We start from the raw sequence: 23721 nt of genomic DNA on the forward strand, positions 1-23721 counted from the left end.
GAGGGGGAACGTCAGGCTTCCAGTCTGTGATGAGGAGTCGCAGTACTGCTTCATTTGAAAGGGTCACAACCAAACAGAGCAGGAGGGCTATGAAATATGCAGTGGAAAGTAACTTAAGTACACTCACTCAAGTATGGTACTTAAGTACAAATCTGAGGTACCGACAGTTTTACGTGAGTATTTTCTTGTCATACCACTTTGGATTTCTTTCAGCTCTGGTTACTTTGCGAATCGAGACCTTTTGCATGTAGAACATAAACAAGACGAGGTGGCCGAGTGGTTAAGGCGATGGACTGCTAATCCATTGTGCTCTGCACGCGTGGGTTCGAATCCCATCCTCGTCGCAAGAGACTTATTGAGGGCAGATGTGACCTAGAGGTTGGAGAAGTGGGTTGTGATCAGAGGGATGCTGGTTTGATTCCCCCACTGGATGGGCAGGAAAATATTTGAGTGTGGTTGATTCTGTTGCATTTGTACTTTTGCCCCCCCCCCCCTCCATTAACTGGCTGATGTGCCCTTGAGCAAGGCACTTAAGACCCCAGTTGCTCCTGACATGGCAGCCCACTGTTCCTGTGTGTTTCACTGCATGTTGCATGTGTGTGTGTTTCAATCAGTGATGGGTTAAATGCAGAGAAGAATTTTGGTTATTGTAAAAACAAAATAAAGTTTGAAGTTGGATAAACAAAACAAACGCAGTGAAAGTGTCGCTTTGGGCTGTGGTGGCATTTAGCGCTATTTTCAGAATTTCTACAAACCAATTAAATTGATTAATGGAGAAAATAATTAGCAGATCAATCCATAATGAGAATAATCATTAGTTACAAAACAGTTTAACTCCACCTCAGCTACACATCAATGCATGAATAGTAATCTAATCTCCTTTTAATACTTTAAATTCAATTTCCTGATTATATTTATATACTTTTACTGAGTAACATTTTCATTGCAGGACTTTTACTTGTCTGTTGCATTCGTACTTTTCCTTTAGAATCGGATTACTTCCTCCACTATTGTTTCTGAATGGATGCTAAATCCACATAATGCAGTGAAATAAAAACCACCCAGTTTTAACCCAGTGCTGTAATTTTTATACAAACAAAACCTTATGCTGCAATGATTTCTAAATGTGACCGATCACATAATTGATTCTACTCAGATTTCTCCTGCAAAAGAGAGCCTGGTATCAATAACACCTGATCAAGAAAGGTTATGGTGTTAGCAAACTGACAAACATTAGGAGAAACTTTTACTTTGCTCTGTTGTGAAAACGCTTGTTGGTTGCCAGTTTCAATAATTACTCCCCCTCCGAAAGAAGCGCATGTTCCTCTTGTGTCCTCATGATGGCGCCGTTTGCTCAGGCTTCTGAGCTGCACCTGTACCCGCTCCACCAGGCCTAATATTAGCAGTGTGCTCCGGCTGACATATATGGGGTTTAAGTTGTGCTCTTCATAGGAATCACGCCCAAAGAAGTTGCGCAGTGACTGGCTCTGCTCGTCATATTGCGTCAGAGTAAACAAAAACGCTGACGTGATTCTCTGCACTCTTTGGCAAACCTCTCAACTGGTTGGTGAGCTATAGGTGTGATTCAGTGCTGTTATCAAAAGATGTGGTGACCTCCAGGTGGATGGCGGAAGGTGTGGTGGTGGGTGGTGGGTGGTGGGGGGATTAGATCTGCACACGAGGGTCCACCCTTCAAATTAAAAGTCATCTTCTCTAAGCCAGCAATTTTATAGCTATGTCACGATTATTGACGCAAAGTTTATACTTCGCTTATCTGACTGGATTGTTGGCAAATAATAAGCAGGACATCACGGAGAAGTCGCAACCATAAAGAGCTTCGACTCACGAATCTGAAAAGAATAAGACGACCAAATGAGGCTTCATCAGTCGGAATTAGGCCCGATTGCTTCTTGGTTAATTGTCATACATATAGCAACACAACTGTGAGGATTTTCTTCATTTATTTCGTTTTGACGTATCAATCAGCGCATTGTAATGCTACAGACAATTTCCGAACAATGTTCTGGAAATGGCCGAATCGGTCATTAAGCCACGTAGGCTGACAGCTCTCTGAACCGACATGCTGCGTCACCAGCCGGTCTTCAAATCACATTACGCACCTCGTTTATTTCTACAATCTAACGGTGAGGCCTTCAGCGCTGTGGCCACTAAAAGCCACCACTCGGTATCCAGTGGGCAATTATTGGAAATGATTGGGGAGGAGGGTGAGGGTTGCTGTAAATACAGTAAAGTGGCAATTTGAGACGATTCATTTCAGCACCGGACAGCTCCTGACTCCCCAGGGGCCTTGAACTTGGTCAGCGGAAACCTGGTCTCCCCTCCACCACCACCATCTTCCATCCAAACCACCCAGTCACACGAAACCACCACCATCACCAACAGCAAAGATGATCATTTCCCAGCTAAATCATAATCATAAAAGCCTAATTGGACCTACTGATGACGCGCTGGCGGCGAGGGTCAAATTGATTTGTGTTTGTCGTTTCGCACAAATGTTCATGAATTTATGTATGCATTCACGAGCATTTCTGTTCTTGGCTCATTTTTTTTTTAAAAAAAAAAAAAAGAAGAAGAAAGTTTGGAAGTAAACTTCCATCTTAGGGGGGAGGTTTGGGGGGGGGGGGTGTGACGGATGCATCGATGAGGAAGGAACTGTAACTTTTATATTCCGGGAGGCAGACTTGATGACGTCTATAGCATCCTTAATGTGACTTATTGGAGGGAGGGAGGAAGGGAGGGGGGAGGGGGGGCAAGGCGTACGATACATGGATAAAAATCCAAGGCAATCACAGCACAGGACAAAAGTTTAGAGCAACGATATGTAGACGAACATACGGCGCACTTCCCCACCGAGTTTTTGTTTGCCTGCGCGACTGGTTGAGTCCTATTAATTGGGTGTAAAAGTGAGATAGGCTGCTCTGAGGGGAACATAAGGAGACGACTGAGGCGCTTCAGCCCAGGAAAGAAGTGCCGTGAGAAAGATACCGTCTATCTCTCTCACACACCACCACCACCACCACCACCATCACCAACAACAACAACAGCACCACAACAGCCGCGCCCGGATCACATCCTTACAGCACAGCGCTCTCCCTGCCTTCCTGCTATAGGTATGTGCTTTATCTGCGGACTGTTTTACACTCTGGGAGAAATTCATTGATGGAGAGCGAGATTAAGTAGCGGAAACTATTCTCTCTCTCTCTTCTTTTTGTCTTTTCTGCACTGCATGGAGACCTGCTGTTTTCAATTACTTTGGTTGCTGCATGCAAAGGATTCAATGGCACAGTTAAACTTTTACGAAACGGGAATGAATAAAAGAGACAGAGCATGTTCTGGGGACGCTGTGTTTATTCCAGTTAATTTCTAACAGGAAGATATTCGATCCGTCTGTGTAGTTTGTAATGAGAAAAGCAGCGCAGCGTGTGAATCTGACAGAGCAAAGAGCCAGCATGTTGTTTCTATAGGAGTGACTAACCTGTTTAATGTCCCGTCTGTTTTTCATTGTCCAACAGCATGGCCAGTTCGAGTAAAGCGACTTTAATCTTGCTCATCTACGGAATCTTAATGCACTACAGCGTCTTCTGCACACCTATCGGACTAAGTTACCCTAAGATTAGGTAGGTGTATGCGCTTCATTCATCTTTCTAACCTGACTGTGATAATGTTAGAAAAAAAACCACAGCCAAACAGCACTTTTATTCAGTGATGGTATCGCACTGTGATGTGAGGATAAAGTCGTATTCAACGCTTTTTGGGTTTGGGTCAGTTTTATTTCACTGTTTTCGCACAAAACAACGCGCGAAAAAAAATGTAAAAACAAAAATCACAGAATCGAGAGGGGCTCAAATGAATTAACAGCCATTTTAAATACACACAAATGCAAGCGTTGTGTGGAAAAACTGCAATGGAAAAGTGCGCAGAGGCATCCGTCCGGTGGGACGCTTCACCGAAGTCCCCTTATTAAAACTGAGAGCGCAGTCGGTGCGGTGGATGAGCCCCTGGGATGACGGTGGACTGGCGTCACCAAGGAGAGGCGAGGCAGCACGAATAGGAGAGCTCCGAGCACTTAACATTTATTCTTCTATTCTGTGGAAAACATATGCATAATTTGGGCGTGGTTCGTATTGATTCATATATACACACACGTATATATAAATGCATTTATTTTCTTTCTTCTAATTGCTGCATTGTTTTAATGAAATTTCGGCTCCACGCCTGCACTGAAAGCGATCAGTTTCGCACCCATTGTTTCGATTTCTAAATTATTAATGAAACTGTAGCCCCTATTGAGAGCAGCAGCATCAAGTAGGAATTAAAAAGAGATTTTTTTTTCCACCCCGTTGGGAAGAAAAAAAAACCCCAATATCGATTTAAACAAAGGAAATAAAAGATAGCACGCATTTAACACATTTTAAGCCGTTTATATTTCGCTCAAATTCGAATAATTCGTTTTCTGCCTTTAATTAAAAACACCTTCAGCTATTAGGGGTTTTATTTTTCGTTTTCTCACCGCATCCCTCATGCATTTAACCTCCCACTGATATTAGGAACAGATGCAGACATTTTGGCATTCTTTCACTCCTGCGTCCCACTTGTGCACGGATCAGATTTGTGATGAATGCTCTCTCCCTCTTTTTTATTTATTTATTTATTGCAGACTTGAAAACGACGCCTTCGATGAGGATGGGAACTCGTTATCCGACATGGGTTTTGATAGCGATCAGATTGCTATACGAAGCCCGCCATCCTTAAACGACGACGCGTTCACTCTCTACTACCCGCCAGAGAAGAGGTAAAGAGCTCAACTCCCCTTTTATTTAACGACTTTTTTCTCTTTTTTTTTTTATTTTGGCGAAAATGTTTGCTTTGCTTTGTTTTCCCCAGAGTTTCTCATGTTATTTGTTCAGTGTTATTTTCATACCGAGTAGCCTAAAATGTTGGTTCCAAATACTGTTAATAAGATTTAACAAAAAAAAAAAAGCCTTAAAAATGTTGTGATCTGACAGCACCTGGTGTGTGATGATGGATCTGCGGGTGGGATGGATGGGTGGGTGAGAGGGACATTTTAGGCTACTTTTGATCATTTTGTCTGCGCTTTTCTTTTTTTTTTGTTTTCCTTTTCATTTTTAGTCACTGATGATCTATGTGTTTTGGCGTTTTATCATCTCAGAGCAGAAAGGCATGCTGAGGAAGAATTAGATAGAGCCTTGAGGGAGATCCTGGGTCAGTTAACAGCGAGACATTATCTGCATTCTCTGATGACAATTCGTGCAGGGTAAGGGCATCTCTTATGAGCGTTCACCTGCAGTCACCATCTTTAATGTGAAGTCCAGGCTGCTGCATCTCTGTTGTTCATCATTTAATGTGCGTGTTTTAAATATGTATGTGCATGTTTTTCTCTCTCTCTCTATAAAACAAACGTCTAGACATTTTCATGACATCCTTTTTTTTTAATTTCAGTGTTCGTTGTGGCGTAGCACTGCGTTCATGTTTCGTGTGTCCCCCCCTCGCACACACACACACACTCCCCCACCACACACCCACCCACCCTTTAAGAACAGAGGATCTGTTTTTCTGAGAGTAAAATACTCCAGGATTTATAGGCTTAATCCATAAATTGATTTTTTGTTGGCCCTCATGAAAAATTAAATCATTTAAAAAAAATGCGTCAGAATATGCAAAGGGATGCAAATGAATAATGTATTAAGTATTCTAAAACGCTTAAATCACTGTCTCTTTCCCACTGTCTTGCTTGCCGCCCTTTTTTCGAACGAAAAAAAAAACCAAAAAAAGGAGGAGGAGGGGGGGGGGCATAAATGCATTATTAATGACAAGCAGGCAACTTTGCGTCACGGCAAAGACGAGATTATGAAAGAAGAGAAATCAAATCAAACACAGCAGAGCTGAGAAGTGAGAGGCCTCACCTTTAATTAATGTCATTTTTGTTTGCTTTGCTTTGCTTTGTTTTCCAGCGAGGACAACAGCATGGAGGACGAGTCAGAGCCCTTATCCAAAAGACACTCAGATGGGATCTTCACCGACAGCTACAGTCGCTATAGAAAGCAGATGGCCGTGCAGAAATACCTGGCAGCGGTTCTGGGAAGAAGGTACAGACAGAGAGTTAGGAACAAAGGACGCCGACTTGCCTATTTGTAGCGTTGTTAAAGCGCCCAAACTGCCCTCCTGTGTATATACATCCAGTCGTTAAATCAAAGTCATTCAGATATATCTGATCAACCAGTGGATTGCGCCTGTGTTCTTTCAACATGTATTTATGTATGAAGTAAAGCCATTAAAATGAATATTTTAATAATAATATCGTTTTTTTTTTCCTTTTTGTACAAAAGCACTTGATAACGCACAGTTGTGGACCAATATTTTATTTTCAATGTCAAGATGTTGAAAAAATATATATAAAAAAACACAAACAAAATGACTTTAAAAAAAAAAAAGAAGAAGAAGAAATCAGAAAAAAAAAAGATAATTGTGCACCTTCAACGTTATGCGCTTGAAATCTTTAAAGGTCATCTACATATGCAGAAAATAAATAGATTTTAAAAAGACAATCAAAGTATTGAATGTTATACTTATTTTTGTAACCAACGTTCTATTTTTTTAGTGTTGTTTGTTTTCCAAACAGGCCCAAAGAAGCAGTGAGCATGCTATGTGAGGCATATCCGGCTTATCCTAAATGATAGATGTTGCCCTTGTCCACCCTTCTCCTCGCTCCCTTAATGCGAGCTCTGTGGGTTTGTATGGCTTGCTGCCCCTCCAGGGGAATCCAGATGGCTTCTGTTGTACGGCCTTTCATTTGATGGATAACTGATTGACTTACACGGTTATTCGTGTAGCTGGTGGTAAAATCCAACCCTCTTGGAAGAAAAAAAAAACAAAACAAAACAACCAAACAAACAAACAAACAAAAAAAACTTGCAGGCTTTTGCAAGGGCATCACACTGAAGCTAAAGGAAGCACTCAAGTTGCTGATGAGAGTATGCGGCAAACACTGCTTGCTCACTTGCCTCAAAGTCATTTACTGCGGGAGATAACTCGTGCTCCACAGGACTGTGTAAAGAATGTTCCATATGTGTGTGTGTGTGTGTGTGTTATGTACAGTACAGAAATTACACGGTGCACATATTCATTTCAATGTTGTCTGTGTTGAGCCAACAGAATTACGTGGAGGAATGTGCTTCAGCTGTTGATTGTGATTGGTCGCAGCACTGAAAATATTCAGAAAGGACTCAGAACCTGTAAGATTCAGGGAACCAAGTGTTTTCTGACAGGAGGTGGAGAGGAAAGGTAGCGTCTGAGTTGCAGCTGGAGGTCTTTATCTTATTTCTTATTTATTGGTGCATGTGGAAGTTGACAGATTGCTGATTTTGCATAGAAACTGCATGTCATCGTGCTTTATTTTTTGGGACTGTGCTATTTGGGAGGTGCTAAGCTTATTTCAGCACCTCTCCACCCCCACCCCCATCCCCCTTAGATGTGTAGGGAAAGTGAACAAGGAGGGCTAGAAGTGGTGGAAACTGGTACTGCACTGACTTGTTGAATTTTCACTTCCCCCTGCTGCTGTCATTGTGCATATCACAAGGCGCGACACTGGACCTGGATTCCCCCCCCACACCAGTTTTCGCTGAACGCCTTCTTCCTAGTAGAGGTCCTTTTAGAGCTTCTTTTGCTTCCAGATCGCCGTGCTAAAATAGTTGACTTGACAGTGCTGTGGTTCATCGTTAAGACAAAGTTGATCAGTGTGTTGGATGTCTACAGGGGTATGTGCAGCGAGGATGTGATGAAGAGATGATGTTAGGCGAGCGTGAGAGAGAGAGAGAGAGATGCATGGAGAGGATGAGAGTAGGAGACAAAGAGAGACCGTGTGTGTGTGTGTGTGTGTGTGTGTGTGTGTGTGTGTGTGTGTGTGTGTGTGTGTGAGAGAGAGAGAGAGAGAGGAAGCAAAGTAGGCTGTTACGTAAGAGACAGGTTACAGCACCCACAGGCCTGAGAGAGGCTGTGGCACCTGGACACAGAAACCAACAGGGGACGAGGGAGACGCCGCCTCTCCTCAAAGTGCCAAAGTGCGATCAGGGTCAATGAGTTTGATTGAAAATATCAGATGTTGAATTCCCTTCGCTTTGGCATTGGATGAACAGTATGTGAGGGAAGCTGGACGAGCCCACTCTGAGTTTTCCTTTTGGACTACGGTTCAGTCCCCTCCCCTCCCCCCAGCAGAGGGATCTTAACACTGACTTTTCAATGGGGAGATATCTTGTCTATTCATTCAATATTATGCAAACGCAGCTTTATGCACCCCTGCAATCCAATCAGTGGCCTGCCCCCACCCCCACCCCCACCCCACCAAGCTCTCATAGAAACTATCAACACACCCTTTCTTCAATTTGGCTTTATCCTACAGGCTTTGTGTGAATGTGTGTGGATGCAGATGTTTGTAGTGCACGTTTGTGTTCATGCACGCATGTGTGTGTGTGTGTGTGTGTGTGTGTGTTTGCGCAAATGAGTGACCGAATGCGCATGGAGGTGGAAACAGCTTTTGGCTTTGGTGCCTTGCTTTGACGTGAGAAAAAAAAAACAAAAACAAAAACAAAAAAAGAAAAAAAAAGAAAAATTCGCCACATGTGACAGATGGCAATTTTAGTGGCCCTACAATGCTGCAGTCCATTAGCTTACACTGAAACTTCCTTTTACTCTGTTTAATCGCTCGGCTTAGTCTGCCCCAAGAGTAGTAGAATTAGGCTTTCTTTTAAGCATGGCCAATGATTCAATGATTAAAAAACATTTAAAAAACAAAAAAAGAAAAGAATGTATATGTTGGTGGAGCAGGCAATGTGTGTGTGTGTGTGTGTATGTGTGTGTGTGTGTGCACGAGTTTGGGGTGTTCAGTGTCTGTGAGAGTTGTGAACAATGACCAGTGTTTGTTACTGTTGATTATGAGGTGTTGTTGATTATTTTGATATTGGTCAGTGATTTATTAATCAGAAAATAGCCCCGACATATTATTTACAACTATGTGCATCACTATCCAGAAATTAAAAAAAAAAAGAAAAAGAAAAAAAAGAAGGGTTTCAGAACATGACAAAGATGTTGTTCAGATCATAGAAAATGCCTGTTGTTGATATTTCTGAAAGCGCCAAACGCCTTACTTCAATGTTTAATCTCTTATCTATCTGAAAACAATGTGTTTTAAAGTGAACCTTAGTACAAGTGACATCGTTATACACACAGGAGTCCTTATATGGGGTTTTACGTTTCTCAATGTCATGAAAGTGTTGTAAGATTTGTATGAATAAATTTTTGTAAACAACAACATTTTCTAATCAATGTCTAATCTTTCAAATACATCAATTTTTTTTCCCCAGATGACACACGTGTTGCGAAACAAAGAGAGGGTCACAGTGGTAGCCTTGTCACACATCCGGACTGCAAGTCTTTTGTTTGCAGCTTACATCACAGTCAAGCTCAAATCTACCTTGAGAAGTTTTGTGTTTGCACGATCACTGAGGGCCACACATTTGTCAGGTGAGCAGAGATCGTCTCCTGAAACAAACGCAGAGCTCGAGTTGCACGACAGAACACAAAGTGAAACACCCTCCAGCAGACACGGCACCGACTCTGCTGTTCTCTGGCGAGTTATGTCAACCCAAATTTGTCTTTCCAAAGCCAGATCAACAGAAAGGCAACAGGAAATCCGAGAAACTTTAAGCACTGAGCTGAGCTGGTCCAATCGAGCAGCGAGAGGAATTAAAACCGCTTCATGAGCACAAAAAAAAGCAAAGTGAGGTGCGCTTGGTGTCTTCTATTGATCAGTCCTCACCACATGATTACATTTCCAGGTGGTTTTACAATTTCAAGTTACAGTTTATGAATTGAAGGGAGGTGGAATACGTCTAGACGAGTGCACCTGCCTAATGCAAACCGAAGAGCCATCCAGCATCTCAGAGAGAGGATCTGCAGGATAAGCTGCAAGCCTGGACTGAGCAGCAGTGAGCTTCCCTCCTCCAGGAGCAACCGTGTCTCTCCTCGCTCCATCCTTGGCCTTGGAAGTACAGCCGTGTCCCGTGGGAGAGGAGGAAGGGTGTGGCAAAGGAGTGTGTGTGTGTGTGTGTGATCTGATCCTCATCAGCCAGCAGAATGTGTGTGTGTGTGTGTGTGTGTGTGAGAGAGAGAGAGAGAGAGAGAGAGTGCACACGCACCAGAGCTCAACTAACCCAATCAGAGAAATGTTGCATGGCAACGGTCCACAAAGGGACACGGTTATGTATACGCATGTGTCAAGCGTGTTTGTATGTGAGTAAAGGGAGTGATTGTGTGTGTGTCTGTTTGTGAGTGTATTTTGCCATTTCTACGCTCCACACACGCAGACCTTCAGCAGGCTCTGCAGTACGTTTGTGTACACACAGATTGCTGGCAGAACAGAGGAAACACACACACGTGCACACACACACACACTGTATGTCTCTCACAGATACTGTAATAACACCAACAGTCTCTGGCACAGCGGAGCACAGGTGGTAAATATGATTAATGAAACTCAACAAAATGAATTAGCCACGAGAAACTGCCACACACACATTCTGAGACATACATCTTTGTTTCTTCCCCTGAGGACGTTGATTCATGGGAGTTGCCCTGTTGCTATGAAAAGGTTGACAGATTGTCGATTGTCAGGGTTTGAGCTACCTGTGTGTGATATATAGGACCGTCTCCTTTCTTTATTTATCCCCTGCCCTGCGTCCCCCCACCCCACCGCCTCACCATCTTCAGCTGTCAGGGAGAGAAGCAGCCTTAATTCTCTTGACAAGCAGAGATGCTTCAATTTCTCCTGGAGCATTTTTTTTTCTTTGGCAAAAGAAGCACGGAACAAGGAAGTCAGTTGAAATAACAATAATAATAAAAATGCGTTCATTGATAAATTGGATTTAATATTCACGCCCTGATACACCCACAAGTGGATACTGAGACAAATTCTCCAATTTGTTTGAGCAGCAGCGGGCTTCACATGAGGGGCCACCCTCAACCAATTTGTGCATGATGTACATTAATGCCTGAATCGATACAAACACAGCTCCTCCTTCCTCGCAGCCCTGCATCGTAGCTCCTTACTTGTGCCTTCGAGATGAACTTAATTTTTCAAGAGAGTTGTGTCGCTGGCTTCATTTTGTTGAGGGAGAAACGGGAAGATTTCCTGAAATTAAAGCTGCAAAATTGTCCCGGCTTGCACTGTGCAGAGTTTGGAATCATATGCAGCTTTTTATAAGCTTCCCTCTGCCCTCTGATGCCTCTAGACACATCTTAATTATGTATAAGGTGTTAGAGGGGGAAGGGGAGGTTGTGTTCAGGGCTTTTCCAGTGGGGATACCCATACTGCACCCCCCTCAACAGCACCACAACCACACCCAGCTTTCTTTGTCACCGTGTGTCTAATGAGTGTGTGAAGCCAGAAGTGTGTATGCATGTGTAATACTGATTTATTGCTTGTATGATTAACATGCCTCAGTTGTGTGTGTGTGTGTGTGTGTGTGTGTGTGTGTGCTTACTTACCCACACCACAAACAGACCCCCACCCCATCAGCTCTCTTGCGTGTCAAGGTTAAGAATACAGCACTCACCAGAGAGGCCCAGACACAGCAATGATGCCATAACCCCCCACTCCTATTTTCATTTCACCTCGTGAATCATTCAGTGGTCTTTTTTTTTTTTTTGAGGGGGGGGGGGGGTCCTGGTCAACACCTGCAATGAAACCATGACTGTGTTCTCAGTCCCCCTCTCCCTTAAATCCCATCTTGTGGTGGGTTCTGTCGCATCAAGCATTAAGCAGGACGCACTCTGCAGTGAACAGTAGCCCCTCTGGGAGCAGCAAGAGGCAGAGAGACAGAGGCGACAGGGAGGAAGAAAATAGGAGGTGTGGGCGGGGGTTTTCAGACATGGACCACTGATCAAGAGTTGCTTCTGGCTTAGAGGGAAACACTTTACCTGTGCTGCTTGAGTAATCATGGGTAACCACAACTATCCACCATTTATCATGAGGCTTTATGGCCAAGAAGGAAAATGACCGTCTCAAACGTTATTTTCTCAGCTACTGTATATGTGTGTGTCTCCAAGCTATATAAATAATCACCTCTATGATTCCAAACTCTGCACAGTGTGAACCAGGACAATTTTGCAGCTTTAATTTCAGGAAATCTTCCTGTTTCTCCCTCAACAAAACGAAGCCAGCGACACAAATCTCTTGAACATCCTCAGACTTTGCCCGTAACAAAGATGCTCAAGATATGATGTCTTCTACTCATTTTGACAGCCAGATGACTGGTTTTCAAACACCGAAGAATAAAACAAGGAAATAAAACAAGACAGCCATTTATGTTACAAATATTAAAAGCGAAGAAATACACAACGTTAAAAATATCAGGATGATTGGAAAATATATTCCAACACGCTTTGTCACAGTGCAACAAGCTGTGACATATTATGAGCTTAGGAAGGTGATATGGAAACTGTGTTGGCTGCATATTTACACACACATTGACTTTGTAAAATATAGATGGAACTTCATGGTGTGAAAAATGAGACCAATCCTGCATTCCGTCTGATAGCCAGCAGGGGGCGACTCCATTGGTTTCAAAAAAGTCCAACTGTATGTAAGCTTATGGGAAAATAACCAAACTTCTTGCTTGATTTGTTGCTTCAGTAAACAGTTTACTAATGAGTTTATGGTCTCCATTTCTAGTTTGAAGTCTCCTTCAATACATCAGGATGTCCATTTAGTAAATTATGGGCCTACTTAGGAGTAATATAGATAATAAAGTAGAGTATGCTGTAGGGGATGGCGATTGTGTGATTGACAACTCACACCACAGCATGTACTCAGGATCTTTCTCACTGTGGTCACATTTGGCTTCAAAAAACCAAGACGACGATGGGGCTTCATGCCAAACTTGAAACTTCAGCATGGTACTCCACAAACCATCACAGTATGTTCACACAGACATAAAGAAAAAATTAGCTTTCATTTTAAATCAACTATTTGGTATTCATGTTAGCTGAAGTCTTTCTTCTCTGCTTTGACAGCATGTAATTACTTTTATACTTGGATTTAATTTATGTCAGTGCTGGTTTGCCTCCCAGAGCAATAAACCATTTGCCAAAGAGTCTACATCACCTCAGAAAATAATGTGAAAGTCACTGACAGCTCTGTCCCCATTTGAATTGTCCTGTGGTGGTAAATCCCATCCCATGTAATAATTTGCAAATACGACTCTCGGTTAAACAGTATTTGCAGGACTTCCCTCCCATGTTAAGTCCATTACGTGGATGCCAGTGCAAAGCCTAATTTGTTAGCACACATTTTTAACAGGCTTATCCTCAGAACTTTCATTCCCTGTAGTCAGTAGAACTTAACCAGAAAAAATCCCCAGAGCTCACGGCTCCGTGTTTTTTAACATCAAACAAATTTCTTTAAAGCTGTTTTCTCCCAGTGTGGTTCTCCAAAAGACACGACCGGAGAGCTGATGCATCCCAAACGCTCCAAACTTCTGTCGATAACAGTGTCAGTGGGGCTGTGCCACAGCAGGTGGGCCTGCCAGCTTTTTAACTTGCTCGAGTGTGGTGACTTGACGTCAGTGAGAAGTTTTGCATGAATGAAGTCATCTTTGGATGTTCATTGCTTTGTTTTTAAAAATCAGGTTACAGCCAAACGTCACACGTGTTGACCTTCAGAGTTCAGCTCGCGGCGAACAAAGAGACACCTTGTGGATTAACCGTCTTTTTGTCTGTTATTTTGCCTGTAGCTCATTCACACACAGCTCATTCTGGTCTGGGCGAGGCTGTGCAAACACTGAATAATGCATCATTGCTGGAGCAGTTAAGTGTGAAAACTCAGTGTGAGATTAGTGAGAAGAAACATGTTCATGCTCTTTTAATTCTCTTCCCCGACTCTCTCACTTGCCTCCGAATGAAGAATGAGAAAGACAACCTATTACTCCTTGCATCCCTTTCCACATCATTCACCAACACTTCTCTAAAGTTATGACAGAATTCCTGAATGAGAAGAGCGTTAATGAATGGTGAACAGTTGAGTGAGAGGGGGAGAGACGCTTGTCAGGTTCAGGCTTCATGGGTTATGTGCTTGTGATAGTCAAATTTACACATTGACACTCAGCTTGTGGTTATATTATCTTTTTTCTTTCCTTTTTAATGAACGCGATTTCAGTGTGCATGTGCGCGTGTGTGTGATGGAGAATACTTTAATATGTCGACAAAATACTGGCAAAGACTGCACAATACGAGGTGTAACAGCACTGAGCGCACAGCTCCACATGTAACAGGTTCAATGGACAATGAGACAAAAAGTGCGTAAAGAAAAACTTTCTGAAGAGAAGCTGCAAAGTCCCTTTCTTTCTAAAAGAAAGCACATGAAGACGAGACATCACAACGGCTTTCGTTTCATAATGCAAAGAGTTTCTTGTTTTAACGTTCTCGGCTCACCTTTATAAGAATGCATCTTCTCCTCATCCTTAAAAACTTCTCACGCTTGAAAACGCTCACATACAGAGATCCTAGAGATCGATTCATCCTAAACCTCACATGCACACCAAAAGGCTAAGCATCCCTTTTGAGAGGCAGAGGAACAAAGCAGGCACAGGCCTTTCCCATCTTTTCACACATATTCATAACAAAAGGCCCTACCTGTCACCGTACAACACGAAACTCTTCGGGAATTGTCTGCGGCACCTCTATAAAAAGTGAGGCTGTGTGATAAGGAGAGAGGTGCGAGTGGGAATCACAGGGAGGCGAGGCAACCAACCAGGCTCTTCATTCACACCTGTGAGCGACATCCTGCGCTCCATGGGTTACAGAATCCACATCCGCATAGGAGGGAGACAGGCTCTACCCGTGTCTCCTACAATTTCCCTTTTGTCTGTCCTCCCTTCTGTTGGAGGGCTCGCCTCCTACACGGCTACTCCCATCAGGGATCTTTTGTTATATTGATTGACACAATGTGGAGACAGTGGAGCTTTTATGGCAGTAATCCATGCCATTTAAATTTTTCCACTTCGTAACTCGTTCTGTAACCGACACACTATGATTTGCATTAGCTGAACCAAACTTGTTTAATCGTATTGCGGCTGTGCATTGTTCTCCGTTTATAAAGTTCAGTCAGATAAAACACTTAAAGAGAAAACCTAAATTCTGCAAGGATTAACAAATTGTTTCAGTTTGAAACAGGTGACAAAACCCAGTCTTTTGTTGACTCTATTCACAATGACTGCCTCCCTTACACAGACTCTGTGCCTCTTTAATGTCACCTGACTTCCTCCTTCACTCCCGTCATAATTGTAATTATTGTAAGGTAATTCATTTTACATTAGAAGTGAACCGACATCAGCAATCCCCAAATCCTTGCAGCTGTACCATCATACCGCTCCAGCCAAGCAGACACTGCAACAATTTGGCAGTCCTCCAATGTGCTGGTGTGGTGGATATTTGGAATCTCGCTTGTGAGTTTTGGTTTGCTGTTTGCTGCACGTAAACATTCAGTTCGATCAGTGACACGCTTGCCTCCAGCTTATAGATGAAATTTTGTACTGCACATCATCACATGCAAATCAGGCAGTTTTTCTCATGGACTGATAGCTCCTATAGCTGCTGTTAGTCACAGTCTTGACAACAACTACAAAGTATTGCATTCTGTGAGATTTATTGCACAACACGCACGCAGGCCTAGTTTCATCATGCTAAAGATACTGTAAGCAGTCACTGTCAATGTAGCAGTTCATCAGTTGGCCTATTTGTCTGCTGTGAACTCTAATGGACGTAAAAGTGGTGTCTGTACACCCATATAATGTCATATCTAATGTCAGAAAACACATTTAAAAATGGTGGATGATTCACCATTCTTGTCTGCTCAGACACGGTCACTTTGTTCATTTATACAGTCCATTTGTAGACTCAGTAGAAAAGCTCACTTTTGGCTGTTTGAGGATTTGGCAGCTGCTGTCAGTCCAGTGACATCACTGCGCTGGCAGGGAGAAAACAACACGGCACTGACTGCTTAGCATCAAAGATGTCTCCAAATAAAAACAAACACCGTGCAGATGATCACTTTAAGCTCATTTCATTGTCTGATGATAAGCTCAGCGGAGACACAAAAGCTGAAGATGAAGTGTCTAATGCTGGTTTAGTGCATTATAATCAACCCAAGGACATTTTGGTTGAGACAGTGTAAATCTACCTGTAACAACCACGAGGGAAGGTCAGAAATCAAGTCAGCTTTACATAATCCCTGTGTGGATTGATCACATACATAATAATCACACAAGAGGTTATGACAAGGCTTATATTAAAAAAGGATCTCCCTAAAATGTTATTAAAGCATAGCTGACAGAATATGGTTTCAAAGAAGTGTTGTAAAAACGATGTGCACGTAGATGTGATAAGAAAAGGTGTCAATGTTGTGCTTAGTGAAGCTGTCAAACAAACTACAGAAGCTTTCTAAGCTTTTTACCTTTGAGATTCCCTGTCAAGTTAATGTCTCAATTCACACGTTCACATTTCCTCAAAAGTGGAGTAAAAAAGCACAAGAAGCAGATGAAATGAAGAAAATGTAGAAAATGTCTGCTCTGCAACTGCAACTGCCAGATAGCTTTCAGCAGTGTGTGCCGTAGTAAATTGACACATTGTTTGGTCCATGAAGAGAAACGCTGGATGTCTGATAATTGCTGAAACACTAGCAAACGGTTGGGATAAGGTTTTACATTCCTGTCGTTCTTGAGAGGAGAAAACAGAGAAAACACTGTGAGGTGATAAAATGTGATGATAAAAACAGAAAAAGTCACTTAATGACCCATTTCAGCTTACTTGGTTTAAGACTGCGCATACAGACTGTTTGCTCAGATGGTTCAGATGCTTTATTCCCTGAAGCTAAGTTGATTATCATTCATGCAGGTGAGATGCCTGCAACCATCTTTCATAATAAATAAGTCTCACTTCTAAAGAGTTTGACAGCTAACATCTGCATAACATGATCTGGTAGAGGATGCTGGCAGAGAGCCTCTGTGCATCACTTTTGTAGCTATGACTACAAACAGTTTAGACTGCTTTGAAACGCCTTGTACAGGATGTATTTTGAGAAACAATTATAAATTCAGCTGCAGAAAAACAGCAAAACTTAAGTTTATTTTTAGTGCCTGTACTCTGAATATTAACTAATCTCTTTATAAAAATAAAACTGTTCATCTTTCATGTCCGCAGTTTTTATTTTTAAAATAAATGGAGCGGTACCCAGGCCTTTAAAGAAACAAAGTGGTTGCCTGTGTTGATTCGGACCACGTCATTATCAGTTAATGATACACAAAGGGGTGCATGTTGATGACATCACATCTGTGATTAAGCTTTTCTTGCCAAACCTCCTGCCAATCCACCCTCCAGGTCATTTTCCTGATCTGCGGCTGACTGCACAGTAACCGGACACGTACTGAGAAACAGCTGTCACTCAGTCGAGTCTCAGAGGTGTCCATCACAATGGCTCGTGGATCCAGAATATTCACCATCTGCTGCTGTTTTGCTGGACGTGTAGCGTAGGCCCTCATCACTTCCACTGTTTGGTGTAGGAGGCATCTAGTCACTGACTGACAGCAGCTTGTGAGCATGTTCGGAGCCATATGGGGAAAGACTGACTGCCGCATGTCGGTGCCAGGCAAAATCGTCAGTGTTCAACTCAGAGATTGTGAAACTCAACACTATGCCAGACAGATGCTATCTATCTGTTCATTCAGGGCCATAACTTATAGTTTTAAACAGCCGCTGCAGAGGCAAATCATCGCTGAGTGCACAAAGTTTGTCCGTTGTTGAAATTAACTATTCGGCTAGACTCACTGTTAAAAAACTTAAAGCTGACGTGGTGCTATCACCAGACAACAGCGTCAAGACCGGACAATTCAACAAAACCCTGGATTTTGTCCAATGTATGGATGCATTAGAAGAACTGAATACTAGGTGTTCATTCAACTGAATGAAACCGCAAGCAAATAAGCCCAGAAAGTTTCCAAGCTTCCTGGTTTGCTCCTGCATTGTGTGACCAGCTGTAAGTGCTCATCAATGCTTTGCTCTCTGGCCCCACTTGGTGTAAAGCCTTTACATTGGGAATAAAAGTCTTCAGGCGCAGCCCGGGTTTAGCTCCGACCTGCAGCCTTTTGCTGAGCGTCTCTTTTTTTTTCCATTTCCTGTAGAGATCTAAAGTTATCCAGTAAAGACTCAAAAGCCCCAAAAAACGAACTGAAAAAAAATCATACACATAATAGCTCTTGTCTTTAGGAAACTTCTGCAAAACTTTTATAAACCGTGGCACACAGCAGGTAAAACAAAGCAGAGTCATATGGATGTCATAAGGTAGCCGACCCACCTGCCTGCGCAGACAGCAGCTGCGCACTCGTCCCTCAGGTTGTGCATTGCCATGGGTTAAAATTGTATGTAGTGTGTAGACAGTGCTTCATCATCTAACAACTTGGTTGACATCAGAAAAACATACAAAATTTATGGTTTGAGGGCTGTGCAAATTACAGGAGTTTCACACGCAAAACAACAAAATGGGAAGGCCCTGTGGCATGGCTTTGAAATAGACAGGAAACACAAAGAAAAAACAGGAAAAACAGATTGATTGGACAATTTTGGCAGACTAATTGATTAAAAATAATTGCAAATGTTCAAAAATTAATGTTTCTAATGCAAATTCTTGAGGGACTGTAACTTCAGTCTGCTTAGTTATCAAGTAAAGACACTCGGCGGACACCACAGTGTTTTAGCTTTGTTTCATTCAAAACCGCCGTCTCTTTAGTCAAGCCATAACCAGACAGGAACAGGCAAAACAACATGCAGCGCTTAGAAAAACGCCTCAGCTTAAGCAAAGGAGGGGGGGGGCGAGTGAGTGTATCGATCTTTGGTCGCAACAACTTCCTCTGTCAGCAAAATTCTATTTCTGGATCCACCGTATCTCAGGAAGCCAACGAGACCTGATTTGTGGTGAATGACATTACATTACCTTGCCTCTCCTCCGGTCCCAGCGATCTATTTCTATCCAAGCACTCCAAACCATATTGTCATTTAAGTTAAATTTAGGTTAGATGGAGAGACTGAGGAAGGCACACCCCCACGCCACGTTGTTGTTGAGGCTGCTCTGCATGCCTGTTAATTGCATCGCCCCTTGGGTACATTCCTACTCCAAGCAGTCTCATCAACCCGTGTGTCACATTGCCTACCTACCATGAATGAAAACTCAAGGTAATGAGCAATACTTTTCCTCTTGTCAGCAGACATTCGTGAGCAGTCTGATAAAGCGTAAACTGGAACAGCACACAGAGACAATCTGGACTGCTTTCACAAACAAAACCAAGGCAAGAAAGTGTCAAAACCTTCCTGCCAAAGCTGGTGGTGCAGAGGTTTCTCCTATCGAGCGGGATCGGAGACTCTTTGGGGCTTGTGTTGTCAGCGACAGGTAACTCTCATGAGGGGAAGGTCTCATGTTCATGCACTCGAATCCCATGTTTTTACTGCGCCCGGTGACCTGATAATCTGGACAGCCAAACAAACAAATGCTGCTACGCTGCTTTAACAAAGCTCCGCTATTAAATTCAAGCATAAACAAATCTACCTCCAACAGACACTGAGGGGAAAGATTGTACTCAGCCTAACAAAAATCCCTCTCTGGAGAAAAGCTCTGGACAATCAATGAATTCTGATTAAATTGACGACAGCAACGTTGAGGCCACTGCAAATGAGACGCTCCGGAGCCGCGGTGCGTTGCAGCCTGATTCATGACAATCTTGAGAGTCATTCATCCCCCATCAGACAGTCATCGTTCCCAAACCTCTGGGTCAGCCCCATAATAAATATAGATGTTGACACACAGATTCTACCAGTCACAAGAGCAGACGATTCGTGTTGTAGGTGGACTGAATCTGGCCCCCATGTCCGCACCTGACACCCTCCAATTATACGTGACAGATGCTTGGCGCGTGTGCACGCACATTAATACTCTGCGGCACGGAATGAAATCTCCATATCTGACACTGGGCTTCACCCACCCCTCCACCCCACCTCTTCCTTTTGTTCTCTGGGTGTATGTGACCAGATGTGGCCCTACTACAAATTTAATAAAGATGTGGAGATGCAACTGTGTGTGTTTTCCTGTGTGCGTGTGTGGCAGTCTTTGAGACTGAGGGTGTGGAAAAACCCTACTAATGTAGTAGGCACATATCACGTACCAATATGACTGTTTGTGCATGTGTGTGCATGTCTTGGCGTGTGTTGCACGTGCATGTACTGATCCTATAGATGGGGTTCACAGAGCCACCTTATTAGCAGGCTCCATGTGTCAGTGGTTAATCCTGCGGTCTCTCATGGGACACCCCCGCCCGCCCTCTCCTCCCCTCCTCCTGTCACCCCCTCATCACCACCTCCACAGATGGGTCCCTTTATTTCCCCACAGAATACTAATAATGGCCATTGAAGGATTCCAAAGGGGCTGGTTTTCCCTCTTTACTTCAGCACAAGGGATGAATGGTGTAATGATGCAAGTGGTGGCCAAGGGAGGGTAAAGGGAGGATCCTACTAGCAAACAAACAATGGCCAGTGCAAACAAAGATTTTCTCCATGGATGTTTAAGTGCTTCCTTTTGAATTCATGAAGTGCTTCTATGTTCAGTGTGGCAGTCACCAAAACATGGATGGACTTAATGAGATGAAGCATTTGATAAAGGTAGGAACAGGAGCTGAGCAACTTACGAATCATCAGTTTTATCAGAGGAACCACTTCTCCCAGAATCATGAGGGAAATGAACGTTCTGTCATATAAACCATGGATATTACAGAGTCTGCTTATATGTCAGGTAACCATATGGTGGGAAAATATAGCTCATGTATCAACAGCAAACAGAAAGGGATAAAGAGGAGAAATAAGTGTGCTACTACAGCTCCTAATTATAGAAAAATATTATTGAATGTCTCAGTGATGCTGCAGCGTATAGCAAACATAGCCTGGAGTCAAGTCACTTTGTCTGTGAGGCAAGGAGACAGGTGGAGGAGGAGGAGGAGCGGGAAACAGAGTGACGGAGAGGGTGAGGGAGGCTAGTAACTCTCAGTTGGACAAAGCTATTTTCATGGTTTCCACTAACAACTCACAACACAAGCCAGCATTAAAAGACACATAAACTGTCTCAGGAGATCTTAAGAGAAACAAAGGAAAGTTGCAGCGAGCAACTTTACTGGCTGCTCCAGATGGCAGCGATGAAGTTCAATGCACAGAAGATGCCAGCAGCTCCATGAAATGTTGTCAGAATCAGGACAAACTGCGCTGGAGGTCCTCCATCACTATTTTAAAATTCAACAGTTTGGTTTAGTTATTTTCACATCATACATCCAGGAAGGGTTTGACAGCCCCCCCGAAAAATAAAAATCAGCAATTTCTCTTTATGATTAACAAGGCTAAGGCTTATGTTCACAGCTGGTTTGTCCAGCGCTTTGTCCAACGATGTCCAAAATTATGGCTTCCCTCAAGAGCAGGATGAAAAGCGTCAATGTTAAATATGAGGATGGACAGACGGTCTCTCCTAGAAGACTTTCATAGTGATGCACTCGTCTGTGAAAGAAACCTGGAGTGTGTCAGCAGTACGAACTGATTGACTGAGTCAGAATTCACCCATCAATATCACACGTGTCTCTGTCAGGCAGCTTTTACACATCAAAATAACTTCTTCTGCGCAACCCACAACTTTTCCATCATCACCATGAGATTGTTCCTGTAGATTCAGCATGTTTCCTCCAGAACCACAACTAAGGAGATCTTGTCCTGTCTCCTGAGTGGTGGTTCTGGCAGCGACCCCTTACTTCCAGTGAAGGGAAATCAGCATTCCGAGACATTTTTCACAATGCTATGCTTCCAACTTTGTGGTAACAATTTGAACAGTTTCTTTTCCAGCACAACTGTGCCCCGGTGTACAAAGCACCATAAAGACATGGTTGGATGAGTTGGGCGTGGAAGACCTTGAACTTGAACTGGAACTGGAACAGAGATTGCAAGACAAGCCTTTTGTTTCAACATCAGTGTCTGCATATAAATGTCTGTGTATTTAGGATGCAATGTCATTAAAGTCCCTGTTGGTGTAACGGTCAGGTGCATGACAGCATTCATTGTTCAATTCGGTAGGAATAGTAGGGTCTAAGTCTGTGTTTTGAATTGTTTTTATTGTTTTAAAGTCAGTGTGACCTTTTGGTTACATGCTGACCATATGTGCCTTTAGGGGTGAGTTAAGATTACGCTTACGATTATAAGGAAAAAATATGAAATAGAATCATGTTTTTGCTCACTTTTATGTATTTAGAAATAATCACAAAACAACAATGTGACACAAGAGAAGTTAGACTATGAATATAACATTAACACAGTGATAGTTGGGGCGGCACGGTGGTGCAGTGGTTAGCTGTCACCTCACAGCAAGAGGGTTCCAGGTTTTGAGTCCAAGTCTGCCCCTTCTGTGCAGAGTTTGCATGTTCACCGTGTGCCTGTGAGGGTTTTCTCCGGGTACTCCGGCTTCCTCCCACAGTCCCAAAAACATGCACTAGGTATGCATTCGTGATTGTGATCTGTCTTTGTGTGTCGGCCCTGCGATTGACCGGCGACCAGTCCAGGGTGTACAACGCCTCTCGCCTGTCGTCAGCTGGGATAGGCTCTGTTTCTTTTTATTTTCACTGAGCCACGTTTGTTATTCCGTAACAGTTTTGCTGTATACTTTATGGCGTTGTTTGTTTTTTTATCGTCCTGTGCTGGAATGCATTTTGTGCTTTCTGCTTTAAAGGTGTTCTACTTACAGAATTATTGATTATTTTACAGTATATTTCCCAAGAGGCAAAGCAACAGCTTCTTTGCTGTGCAAATGGTTTGAAGGTTAACAAACAACAGCAATACAATCTAAACAACAGAAAACTGGCACAATAATGTCAACATTACAAGACAACACATCTTTTGTTTTCATTGTGTGGTTTTCTCCTTTTTTGTCATTTTGTAAAATCTATCTTAACAAAAACAGCCATTTTAGGGCGTGTGAGTCTAAGGTCTAAATCGTCCTGTAATTTATTTCGGATATAGATACAGATATGATGATGATGTACTCCTGACTGCCCTTTGGAGTGCCTTTTATATCCACTGAGAGTTTGCTGGCAGGTGTTGTAATGAGCCTAACTCTGTCAGAGATACCCTGTCTTGGTTAGTCTACTCTTGTGTGTCATCGTCCACCATGTCAGAGGAAGTATGTGGCATCCTCTCAGTCCTCCAAGGGCCTGAGTGGAATAGAGTAGGACATTTGTCTGTATGAATATTACATTTTTTCCTCCAGTCCAATGCTAAATTATTGAACACAATGCACTCTGGAAAACAGTCCTTGTGAGGTTCATAGACATTGCAAACCCTATCTTTTTCTATCCTTTTGGGTCCTTTCTTTTCCGTTTGGTGTAAAAAGACCTGTGCATTAGCTTGAGAGATGTGAGGCATGGTGGAATTCCTCCCTGCTGGCTACAACACAGGCTGACTTGTCTGTCTGCAGAAGCAACAGATGGCCGTGGTGTTGGGTTGCTAGGAAACTGGTAATCAAATACTTTAATTCAGATTGATTTGGGAATCTGTGGTTTATTAAAA

At 42.9% G+C, this 23721-nt stretch overlaps 1 protein-coding gene, 1 long non-coding RNA gene and 1 other non-coding gene across 4 annotated transcripts in view; 2 read left to right on the top strand and 1 right to left on the bottom strand.

Annotated features, from left to right (window-relative positions):
• Positions 1 to 262: 262 nt before the first annotated feature.
• trnas-gcu lies at positions 263 to 344 on the top strand. Its single transcript has one exon. It is a non-coding gene; the product is annotated as a tRNA-Ser (tRNA).
• A 2477-nt stretch (positions 345 to 2821) lies between these two features.
• adcyap1b (adenylate cyclase activating polypeptide 1b) lies at positions 2822 to 7917 on the top strand. 2 transcript variants are annotated; one of them, XM_046409298.1, is made up of 5 exons: positions 2822 to 3131; positions 3534 to 3638; positions 4679 to 4813; positions 5192 to 5296; positions 5994 to 7917. In XM_046409298.1, exons 2-5 carry the CDS (start codon positions 3535 to 3537, stop codon positions 6175 to 6177), a joined length of 528 nt encoding a protein of 175 aa, XP_046265254.1. In that variant the 5' UTR covers positions 2822 to 3131; position 3534; the 3' UTR covers positions 6178 to 7917. The 2 variants fall into 2 exon arrangements, with proteins under 2 accessions (XP_046265254.1, XP_046265255.1); XM_046409299.1 differs by lacking the exon at positions 5192 to 5296.
• Positions 5926 to 23721, bottom strand: part of LOC124069830 — a 106017-nt gene continuing 88221 nt past the window's right edge. The window contains exon 3 of the long non-coding RNA XR_006845111.1: positions 5926 to 6117. This is a non-coding gene — a long non-coding RNA (uncharacterized LOC124069830). The remainder of the gene's footprint in view (positions 6118 to 23721) is intronic.

This window comes from Scatophagus argus, chromosome 13 (assembly GCF_020382885.2).
Source record: "Scatophagus argus isolate fScaArg1 chromosome 13, fScaArg1.pri, whole genome shotgun sequence".
Classification (NCBI taxonomy): Eukaryota; Metazoa; Chordata; class Actinopteri; family Scatophagidae; genus Scatophagus; species Scatophagus argus.